This window comes from Bombina bombina, chromosome 6, assembly GCF_027579735.1.
Source record: "Bombina bombina isolate aBomBom1 chromosome 6, aBomBom1.pri, whole genome shotgun sequence".
Classification (NCBI taxonomy): Eukaryota; Metazoa; Chordata; class Amphibia; order Anura; family Bombinatoridae; genus Bombina; species Bombina bombina.
In genome coordinates, this window is record NC_069504.1 from 1,101,061,367 (window position 1) to 1,101,073,552 (window position 12,186).

Sequence of the window (12,186 nt, forward strand, 5' to 3'; positions counted from 1 at the left end):
CGCTCCAAAACAGGAAGGAACTACTGCTCGTTACAGACAAGGTTGGAAAGGCAACCAGTCATGGAACAAGGGCAAGCAGGCCAGAAAGCCTACTCCCGCCCCTAAGACAGCATGAAGTCAGGGCCCCCTATCCAGAGACGGATTTAGTGGGGGGGCAGACTTTCTCTCTTTGCCCAGGCTTGGGCAAGAGATGTGCAGGATCCCTGGATGTTAAAGATTATATCTCAGGGATACCTTCTGGATTTCAAATCCTCTCCTCCACAAGGGAGGTTCCATCTTTCGAGGTTATCGACAAACCTAGTAAAGAGAGAGGCATTTCTACAATGTGTACAAGACCTCTTAATCATGGGAGTGATCCACTCAGTTCCGCGATCGGAACAGGAACAAGGATTTTACTCAAATCTATTTGTGGTTCCCAAAAAAGAGGGAACCTTCAGACCAATCTTGGACTTAAAGATCTTAAACAAATTCCTAAGGGTACCATCGTTCAAGATGGAAACCATTCGAACCATCCTACCCATGATCCAAGAGGGTCAATATATGACCACGGTGGACTTAAAGGATGCTTACCTTCATATACCGATTCACAAAGATCATTATCAGTACCTGAGGTTTGCCTTTCTAGACAGGCATTACCAGTTTGTGGCTCTTCCCTTCGGGTTAGCCACGGCCCCGAGAATTTTTACGAAGGTTCTGGGCTCACTTCTGGCGGTACTAAGACCACGAGGCATAGCGGTGGCTCCGTACCTAGACGACATTCTGATACAAGCGTCAAGTTTTCAGAATGCAAAGTCTCATACAGAGATAGTTCTAGCATTTCTGAGGTCGCATGGGTGGAAAGTGAACGTGGAAAAGAGTTCTCTGTTACCACTCACACGGGTTCCTTTTCTAGGGACTCTTATAGATTCTGTAGAGATGAAGATTTACCTGACGGAGTCCAGGTTATCAAAGATTCTCAATGCTTGCAGTGTCCTTCATTCCATTCCAAGCCCATCGGTAGCTCAGTGCATGGAGGTAATCGGCTTAATGGTAGCGGCAATGGACATAGTGCCATTTGCGCGCCTGCATCTCAGACCGCTGCAACTATGCATGCTCAGTCAATGGAACGGGGATTACTCAGATCTGTCCCCTTTGCTAAATCTGGACCAGGAGACCAGAGATTCGCTTCTCTGGTGGTTGTCACCGGTTCATCTGTCCAAAGGAATGACCTTTCGCAGGCCAGATTGGACGATTGTAACAACGGATGCCAGCCTTCTAGGCTGGGGAGCAGTCTGGAATTCCCTGAAGGCTCAGGGATCGTGGACTCAGGAGAAACTCCTCCCAATAAACATTCTAGAATTAAGAGCAATATTCAATGCTCTTCTGGCTTGGCCTCAGTTAGCAAAGCTGAGGTTCATCAGATTTTCAGTCGGACAATATCACGACTGTGGCTTACATCAATCATCAATGGGGAACCAGGAGTTCCCTAGCGCTGTTGGAAGTCTCGAATATAATTCGCTGGGCAGAGTCTCACTCTTGCCACCTGTCAGCGATTCACATCCCAGGCGTAGAGAACTGGGAGGCGGATTTCCTAAGTCGCCAGACTTTTCATCCGGGAGAGTGGGAACTTCACCCGGAGGTATTTGCTCAACTGATTCGTCGTTGGGGCAAACCGGATCTGGATCTCATGGCATCTCGCCAGAACGCAAAGCTTCCTTGTTACGGATCCAGGTCCAGGGACCCGGGAGCGGTGCTGGTAGATGCATTAGCAGCCCCTTGGGTTTTCAACATAGCTTATGTGTTTCCACCATTTCCGTTGCTACCTCGGCTGATTGCCAGGATCAAACAGGAGAGGGCATCGGTAATTCTGATAGCGCCTGCGTGGCCACGCAGGACCTGGTATGCAGACCTAGTGGACATGTCGTCCTGTCCACCATGGTCTCTTCCTCTGAGGCAGGACCTTCTAATTCAGGGTCCTTTCAACCATCCAAATCTAATTTCTCTGAGGCTGACTGCCTGGAAATTGAACGCTTGATTCTATCAAAGCGTGGGTTTTCGGATTCGGTTATTGATACATTAATACAGGCTCGGAAACCTGTGACAAGAAAAATTTACCATAAGATATGGCGTAAATATTTATATTGGTGCGAATCCAAGAGTTACTCATGGAGTAAGGTTAGGATTCCTAGGATATTAGCTTTTCTACAAGAGGGTTTAGAAAAGGGTTTATCCGCTAGTTCGCTAAAGGGACAGATTTCAGCTCTGTCTATTCTTTTACACAAACGTCTGGCAGAGCATCCAGACGTCCAGGCCTTTTGTCAGGCTTTGGCTAGAATTAAACCTGTGTTTAAAGCTGTTGCTCCTCCGTGGAGCTTAAACTTGGTTCTTAAAGTTCTTCAGGGTGTTCCGTTTGAACCCCTTCATTCCATTGATATTAAGCTTTTATCTTGGAAAGTTTTGTTTTTGATGGCTATTTCCTCGGCTCGAAGAGTCTCTGAGTTATCTGCCTTACATTGTGATTCTCCTTATCTGATCTTTCATTCAGACAAGGTAGTTCTGCGTACTATACCTGGGTTTTTACCTAAGGTTGTTTCTAACAGGAATATCAATCAAGAGATTGTTGTTCCATCGTTATGTCCTAATCCTTCTTCAAAGAAGGAACGTCTTTTGCATAATCTAGACGTGGTCCGTGCTCTGAAGTTCTACTTACAGGCAACTAAAGATTTTCGACAAACTTCTTCTCTGTTTGTCGTTTACTCTGGACAGAGGAGGGGTCAAAAGGCTTCGGCTACCTCTCTCTCTTTTTGGCTTCGTAGCATAATACATTTAGCCTATGAGACTGCTGGACAGCAGCCTCCTGAAAGAATTACAGCTCATTCCACTAGAGCTGTGGCTTCCACCTGGGCCTTTAAGAATGAGGCCTCTGTTGAACAGATTTGCAAGGCTGCAACTTGGTCTTCACTTCATACTTTTTCAAAATTTTACAAATTTGACACTTTTGCTTCTTCGGAGGCTGGTTTTGGGAGAAAGGTTCTATAGGCAGTGGTTCCTTCTGTTTAATGTTCCTGCCTTGTCCCTCCCATCATCCGTGTACTTAGCTTTGGTATTGGTATCCCATAAGTAATGGATGACCCGTGGACTGAACACACTTAACAAGAGAAAACATAATTTATACTTACCTGATAAATTTATTTATCTTGTAGTGTGTTCAGTCCACGGCCCGCCCTGTCTTTTTTTTGAAGCAGGTTCTAAATTTTAAAATTATAACTACAGTCACCACTGCACCTTATAGTTTCTCCTTTCTCGTCTTGTTTCGGTCGAATGACTGGATATGACATGTGAGGGGAGGAGCTATATAGCAGCTCTGCTTGAGTGATCCTCTTGCAACTTCCTGTTGGGAAGGAGAATATATCCCATAAGTAATGGATGACCCGTGGACTGAACACACTACAAGAGAAATAAATTTATCAGGTAAGCATAAATTATGTTTTTATTATCACGGCATGCGCTCCTTGTCACTTTGATGTATAGTACTTAGGTCAACAAAAAAGAGTTACAAATGTATTGATCAGCTGACTATAGGGCCTCATGCCCCCACATTGATATGTTCAGAAGAAAAACATTTTTTTACAGATCTCCAAGGAATAGCTGGGCAAATGGATTTTGCTGTCATTAAGTGGAAAAGAAAATAGTGAGTGCAGGAAAATGAGAACTATGGCAGCATATGCCTCTGCCTTTCTATCTCTTTAATGCTGTCTATACACTAAATAGCAGGTATTTGTATATGGGACATTTTCTCTCCTCGCAAAGCCCCTTTCGGTCTAGAGTTTAGCAGAAATGTGCATAGCGTTTTCTACAAACCTTCTACTAAATCCCCACAAATGACAACTGTAATACTAACTTTTTTCCTTTTTTTTGTTTCTCTCCAGTGTCAGAATTTAGGTAAACTAACAACCGTTCAACTTGGACACGACAACTCAGGACTTTTAGCCAAGTGGCTTGTTGACTGTGTCATGGTCAGAAATGAAATCACAGGACATACATACAAGTAAGGGACAGAGACATGAAAGTTTTTTTATTTTGTATCTTAAATGTAGCTTCTTAATTGAAGGCAAATTAATATAATTTAAAGAGCTTTATCATTTTATACTTATCTTTATTCTTGTTGAATTATTTTTTTCTCTCGGTCATATTTTATTTTCACAAGTTTAAGCTGTTATGAATAAACTGCAAAATCCATGGAAGGGTTGTTCTTGTATAAGAGATGATACAGATAAGAATTTCTTAATTCAGGGGTCAACAAATTTGTTCAAAATAGAGGAGCCAACCCATAAATGTATAAAAACACAGACATTATATAATAATCCAATAAAAGATGGATTTTTATTTCACAGCTGCAGGGCATAGAAATGATTCAGTCTCGCCAAGCTTTAATTTAGGTGTGGCTGGTGGCAACCAGCGTGAGGCACCCTCATGGCTATTTTGGGGACTCTAGAAAAGGGTGCCAGGGTTTAATTTAAGGCGCCAGTTGCTCCTTGGTGAGCCCTGTCATACGTAGTTATATATAAAACCTCCCACTTAGGGGTGGGCAGAACTCACCACTCCCAAAGCTGCTACTTTAAAAGTGGCAGCAATACCTGAACTTCCACTAGACAAGTCTCTTCTCTCTCCAATGTTACTTGTCAGCATTGTTCTAGCAAGGGTCTTCTCAGGCTCGTGTGCTGTGGTTGTTCCACCAGTGTTTAACACACTTTGCTTCAATGGGCAACGCCATCTTGGGCTGAGTGCTGTTGTGGTCGCTCAAGTGCCTTATGCATTATAGGCAATAACCATGGTGCTGATCATAGGAGCTGAAGATTACATGAGGTTTGCTTTGCTTGTTAACGCTTGTGCTCCTCTGCAACCATAAGGTTGCACATGCTGCTTTTTCTTTTGCAAGCAGTATTCTATGGTAGCACCTTTGCTCTTCTTTCAAAGCCCCCAGTATCTGGAGATCCTGTTAAAGCCTGTGGTTCTGTGCTGTAATAGAAACACCTGCTTTATTTGAGTTAATAAAAATGTGTTATGGAAACATTGGACATTTAAAAGAAGATTATAAATATTCTCACTACTTCTACAGTTTGGTTTAAACCATCACCTGCTTTTTCCCAGTTCCAGAAGGCCACAAATCTAAAAAACAAGAAGTGTCAGATAAATTGCTGGAGCTTTGCCTCGCCTAAATCAGTATCAGCTCTATTTACCTCTCTGCCTAAGGGGGTTACTGCTTTTACCAGGCTACTTATAGCAGCCTACTTGTAGCTGAATCTTTTCTAATTTGATTTTCTTTGCTTGAATCTACCAGCAAAAAGGGAATGGACAGAAGCCGGAAGTCCTACCTTTATCCTGTGCTATAGATGTTTCCTTTTCCTGCTTTATATCATTCTCTTTTGTTCTGTTGCGTGGACAGAATAATCGGTTACTCGTGGCTTTAAAGCTTATCTAGGTAGCCCTGTCCTCACTCGACACTGAAGAAAAATCATTTTACGTTCTGCTCTTTTTTTTGGATGTTTAGCTATTTAGGCTGTATATTATAATAGATTAATCGTTATTAGCCATTTGTGTATTCCCACAAGAATTGTAGTTGTGTTTGTTGTTGCCATATCCAGAAGACTTATTTTGCTTCGTGTTTAGACCATAGCAAGGCTCCTGTTTTTTTTCTTCTTTAACTCATTTTTCATCATGATAGAGCTAAAGGGAAAAATGTATCTGCTGAATATTTGTAATATGAGCTTCCTCCATTCTGTCTATATCCAAATGATGATGGGATTCTGTATCATAGAACAATCTCCGCCAGCATGTGGAGATGTATATTGGGAGACGCCTTTCTGTCTACTAGAAAGGATTTTAACCCACTCTAGGAAACCATAAGAATATATAAAATCATTTAGTCTTGTGTAGGGATCTTATGGGTATTAATGATATTGATTTATCTGTATGTATAAATAAAGAATTTTTGTTTTAAAAGATAGATAATCCCTTTATTACCCATTCCTCAGTTTTGCACAACCAACACAGTTATATAAATACACTTTTTACCTTTGATTATCTTGTATCTAAACCTCTGCAAACTGCCCCCTTATTTCAGTTCTTTTGACAGACTTGCATTTTAGCCAATCAGTGCAGGCTCCTAGGAACTCCACGTACGTGAGCACAGTGTTATATATATGACACACATGAACTAACACCCTCTAATGGTGAAAAACGTTCAATGCCCTGAGACAAGATGCCGCCTTCAAGGGCTTAGAAATTAGCATATGAACCTCCTAGGTTTAGCTTTCAACTAAGAATACCAAAAGAACAAAGCAAAATTGGTAATAAAAATAAATTGGAAAATTGTTTAAAATCACAATCCCTATCGGAATCATGAAAGTTTATTTTGGACTAGACTGTCCCTTTAACTTAGGCAATCTGGTGTGTATGACACATTATTTGTATATAAATGATTTTCATCCTAAATCCTACAATTTAATATTTTTTATAAAATGTTTTCTTAAGGTTCCCATGTGGCCGCTGGTTGGGGAAAGGAGTAGATGATGGCAGCCTTGAAAGGATTCTGATTGGCGAACTAATAACACCAATGTCAGATGATGATCTTGGAAAGCAGAGTCGGACCCCACCCCAACAGAAGTCCCCCACAGTGGCTCGAAGGCTTAGTATAACGTCCCTTACAGGAAAGAATACCAGTGAGTCAATAAGCTAAATACTTAGTGATATGCAATTTGACATTTATATATTTCTTTCATGTAATTAGCAAGAGTCCATGAGCTAGTGACGTATGGGATATACATTCCTACCAGGAGGGGCAAAGTTTCCCAAACCTCAAAATGCCTATAAATACACACCTCACCACACCCACAATTCAGTTTTTACAAACTTTGCCTCCTATGGAGGTGGTGAAGTAAGTTTGTGCTAGATTCTACGTTGATATGCGCTCCGCAGCAGGTTGGAGCCCGGTTTTCCTCTCAGCGTGCAGTGAATGTCAGAGGGATGTGAGGAGAGTATTGCCTATTTTGAATGCAGTGATCTCCTTCTACGGGGTCTATTTCATAGGTTCTCTGTTATCGGTCGTAGAGATTCATCTCTTACCTCCCTTTTCAGATCGACGATATACTCTTATTTATATACCATTACCTCTGCTGATTTTCGTTTCAGTACTGGTTTGGCTTTCTACAAACATGTAGATGAGTGTCCTGGGGTAAGTAAGTCTTATTTTCTGTGACACTCTAAGCTATGGTTGGGCACTTTGTTTATAAAGTTCTAAATATATGTATTCAAACATTTATTTGCCTTGACTCAGGATGTTCAACATTCCTTATTTTCAGACAGTCAGTTTCATATTTGGGATAATTTGACTTTTTTTCCTGTGGGCTGTTAGGCTCGCGGGGGCTGAAAATGCTTCATTTTATTGCGTCATTCTTGGCGCTGACTTTTTTGGCGCAAAAAATCTTTTCTGTTTCCGGCGTCATACGTGTCGCCGGAAGTTGCGTCATTTTTGACGTCCTTTTGCGCCAAAAATGTCGGCGTTCCGGATGTGGCATCATTTTTGGCGCCAAAAAGCATTTAGGCGCCAAATAATGTGGGCGTCTTATTTGGCGCTAAAAAATATGGGCGTCGCTTTTGTCTCCACATTATTTCAGTCTCAAATTTTCTTTGCTTCTGGTTGCTAGAAGCTGGTTTATTGGCATTTTTTCCCATTCCTGAAACTGTCATTTAAGGAATTTGATCAATTTTGCTTTATATGTTGTTTTTTCTCTTACATATTGCAAGATGTCTCACGTTGCATCTGAGTCAGAAGATACTTCAGGAAAATTGCTGTCTAGTGCTGGAACTACCAAAGCTAAGTGTATCTGCTGTAAACTTTTGGTAGCTATTCCTCCAGCTGTTGTTTGTATTGTATGTCATGACAAACTTGTTAATGCAGATAATATTTCCTTTAGTAATGTACCATTGCCTGTTGCAGTTCCGTCAACATCTAAGGTTCAGAATGTTCCTGATAACATAAGAGATTTTGTTTCTGAATCCATCAAGAAGGCTATGTCTGTTATTCCTCCTTCTAGTAAACATAAAAAATCTTTTAAAACTTCTCTTTCTCCAACATAGGTGTGTCCGGTCCACGGCGTCATCCTTACTTGTGGGATATTCTCTTCCCCAACAGGAAATGGCAAAGAGCCCAGCAAAGCTGGTCACATGATCCCTCCTAGGCTCCGCCTACCCCAGTCATTCTCTTTGCCGTTGTACAGGCAACATCTCCACGGAGATGGCTTAGAGTTTTTTAGTGTTTAACTGTAGTTTTTATTATTCAATCAAGAGTTTGTTATTTTAAAATAGTGCTGGTATGTACTATTTACTCAGAAACAGAAAAGAGATGAAGATTTCTGTTTGTATGAGGAAAATGATTTTAGCAACCGTTACTAAAATCCATGGCTGTTCCACACAGGACTGTTGAGAGGAATTAACTTCAGTTGGGGGAACAGTGAGCAGTCTCTTGCTGCTTGAGGTATGACACATTCTAACAAGACGATGTAATGCTGGAAGCTGTCATTTTCCCTATGGGATCCGGTAAGCCATGTTTATTAAGATTGTAAATAAGGGCTTCACAAGGGCTTATTAAGACTGTAGACTTTTTCTGGGCTAAATCGATTCATTATTAACACATATTTAGCCTTGAGGAATCATTTAATCTGGGTATTTTGATAAGTTTATATCGGCAGGCACTTTTTTAGACACCTTTCTCTTTAGGGGCTTTCACAAATCATAGGCAGAGCCTCATTTTCGCGCCGGTGTTGCGCACTTGTTTTTGAGAGGCATGACATGCAGTCGCATGTGTGAGGAGCTCTGATACATAGAAAAGACTTTCTGAAGGCGTCATTTGGTATCGTATTCCCCTTTGGGCTTGGTTGGGTCTCAGCAAAGCAGACACCAGGGACTGTAAAGGGGTTAAAGTTAAAAACGGCTCCGGTTCCGTTATTTTAAGGGTTAAAGCTTCCAAATTTGGGGTGCAATACTTTTAAGGCTTTAAGACACTGTGGTGAAATTTTGGTGAATTTTGAGCAATTCCTTCATATTTTTTCGCAATTGCAGTAATAAAGTGTGTTCAGTTTAAAATTTAAAGTGACAGTAACGGTTTTATTTTAAAACGTTTTTTGTACTTTGTTATCAAGTTTATGCCTGTTTAACATGTCTGAACTACCAGATAGACTGTGTTCTGAATGTGGGGAAGCCAGAGTTCCTTCTCATTTAAATAAATGTGATTTATGTGACAATGACAATGATGCCCAAGATGATTCCTCAAGTGAGGGGAGTAAGCATGGTACTGCATCATTCCCTCCTTCGTCTACACGAGTCTTGCCCACTCAGGAGGCCCCTAGTACATCTAGCGCGCCAATACTCCTTACTATGCAACAATTAACGGCTGTAATGGATAATTCTGTCAAAAACATTTTAGCCAAAATGCACACTTATCAGCGTAAGCGCGACTGCTCTGTTTTAGATACTGAAGAGCATGACGACGCTGATAATAATGGTTCTGAAGGGCCCCTAAACCAGTCTGATGGGGCCAGGGAGGTTTTGTCTGAGGGAGAAATTACTGATTCAGGGAACATTTCTCAACAAGCTGAACCTGATGTGATTACGTTTAAATTTAAGTTGGAACATCTCCGCATTCTGCTTAAGGAGGTATTATCCACTCTGGATGATTGTGACAAGTTGGTCATCCCAGAGAAACTATGTAAAATGGACAAGTTCCTAGAGGTCCCGGGGCTCCCAGAAGCTTTTCCTATACCCAAGCGGGTGGCGGACATTGTAAATAAAGAATGGGAAAGGCCCGGTATTCCTTTCGTCCCTCCCCCCATATTTAAAAAATTGTTTCCTATGGTCGACCCCAGAAAGGACTTATGGCAGACAGTCCCCAAGGTCGAGGGAGCGGTTTCCACTTTAAACAAACGCACCACTATACCCATAGAAGATAGTTGTGCTTTCAAAGATCCTATGGATAAAAAATTAGAAGGTTTACTTAAAAAGATGTTTGTTCAGCAGGGTTACCTTCTACAACCAATTTCATGCATTGTCCCTGTCACTACAGCCGCGTGTTTCTGGTTCGATGAGCTGGTAAAGGCGGTCGATAGCGATTCTCCTCCTTATGAGGAGATTATGGACAGAATCAATGCTCTCAAATTGGCTAATTCTTTCACCCTAGACGCCACTTTGCAATTGGCTAGGTTAGCGGCTAAGAATTCTGGGTTTGCTATTGTGGCGCGCAGAGCGCTTTGGTTGAAATCTTGGTCAGCTGATGCGTCTTCCAAGAACAAGCTACTTAACATTCCTTTCAAGGGGAAAACGCTGTTTGGCCCTGACTTGAAAGAGATTATCTCTGATATCACTGGGGGTAAGGGCCATGCCCTTCCTCAGGATCGGCCTTTCAAGGCCAAAAATAAACCTAATTTTCGTCCCTTTCGTAGAAACGGACCAGCCCAAAGTGCTACGTCCTCTAAGCAAGAGGGTAATACTTCTCAAGCCAAGCCAGCTTGGAGACCAATGCAAGGCTGGAACAAGGGAAAGCAGGCCAAGAAACCTGCCACTGCTACCAAGACAGCATGAAATGTTGGCCCCCGATCCGGGACCGGATCTGGTGGGGGGCAGACTCTCTCTCTTCGCTCGGGCTTGGGCAAGAGATGTTCTGGATCCTTGGGCGCTAGAAATAGTCTCCCAAGGTTATCTTCTGGAATTCAAGGGGCTTCCCCCAAGGGGGAGGTTCCACAGGTCTCAGTTGTCTTCAGACCACATAAAAAGACAGGCATTCTTACGTTGTGTAGAAGACCTGTTAAAAATGGGAGTGATTCATCCTGTTCCATTAGGAGAACAAGGGATGGGGTTCTACTCCAATCTGTTCATAGTTCCCAAAAAAGAGGGAACGTTCAGACCAATCTTAGATCTCAAGATCTTAAACAAGTTTCTCAAGGTTCCATCGTTCAAAATGGAAACCATTCGAACAATTCTTCCTTCCATCCAGGAAGGTCAATTCATGACCACGGTGGATTTAAAGGATGCGTATCTACATATTCCTATCCACAAGGAACATCATCGGTTCCTAAGGTTCGCATTCCTGGACAAGCATTACCAGTTCGTGGCGCTTCCTTTCGGATTAGCCACTGCTCCAAGGATTTTCACAAAGGTACTAGGGTCCCTTCTAGCTGTGCTAAGACCAAGGGGCATTGCTGTAGTACCTTACTTGGACGACATTCTGATTCAAGCTTCGTCCCTTCCTCAAGCAAAGGCTCACACGGACATTGTCCTGGCCTTTCTCAGATCTCACGGATGGAAAGTGAACGTGGAAAAGAGTTCTCTATCTCCGTCAACAAGGGTTCCCTTCTTGGGGACAATAATAGACTCCTTAGAAATGAGGATTTTTCTGACAGAGGCCAGAAAAACAAAACTTCTAGACTCTTGTCGGATACTTCATTCCGTTCCTCTTCCTTCCATAGCGCAGTGCATGGAAGTGATAGGTTTGATGGTAGCGGCAATGGACATAGTTCCTTTTGCGCGCATTCATCTAAGACCATTACAACTGTGCATGCTCAGTCAGTGGAATGGGGACTATACAAACTTGTCTCCGAGGATACAAGTAAATCAGAGGACCAGAGACTCACTCCGTTGGTGGCTGTCCCTGGACAACCTGTCACAAGGGATGACCTTCCGCAGACCAGAGTGGGTCATTGTCACGACCGACGCCAGTCTGATGGGCTGGGGCGCGGTCTGGGGATCCCTGAAAGCTCAGGGTCTTTGGTCTCGGGAAGAATCTCTTCTACCGATAAATATTCTGGAACTGAGAGCGATATTCAATGCTCTCAAGGCTTGGCCTCAGCTAGCGAGGGCCAAGTTCATACGGTTTCAATCAGACAACATGACAACTGTTGCGTACATCAACCATCAGGGGGGAACAAGGAGTTCCCTGGCGATGGAAGAAGTGACCAAAATCATTCTATGGGCGGAGTCTCACTCCTGCCACCTGTCTGCTATCCACATCCCAGGAGTGGAAAATTGGGAAGCGGATTTTCTGAGTCGTCAGACATTGCATCCGGGGGAGTGGGAACTCCATCCGGAAATCTTTGCCCAAGTCACTCAACTGTGGGGCATTCCAGACATGGATCTGATGGCCTCTCGTCAGAACTT

The 12,186-nt window shown here is 42.6% G+C and overlaps 1 protein-coding gene across 3 annotated transcripts in view; it reads left to right on the forward strand.

Moving 5' to 3' along the window:
- The window catches only part of DENND5B (DENN domain containing 5B), a 254,424-nt gene that overhangs the window by 181,023 nt on the left and 61,215 nt on the right, over positions 1-12,186 (forward strand). For all 3 annotated transcript variants that reach the window (XM_053719025.1, XM_053719026.1, XM_053719027.1), the window contains 2 exons: positions 3,909-4,027; positions 6,514-6,701. In XM_053719025.1, coding sequence (XP_053575000.1) covers positions 3,909-4,027; positions 6,514-6,701 — 307 coding nt within the window. The remainder of the gene's footprint in view (positions 1-3,908; positions 4,028-6,513; positions 6,702-12,186) is intronic.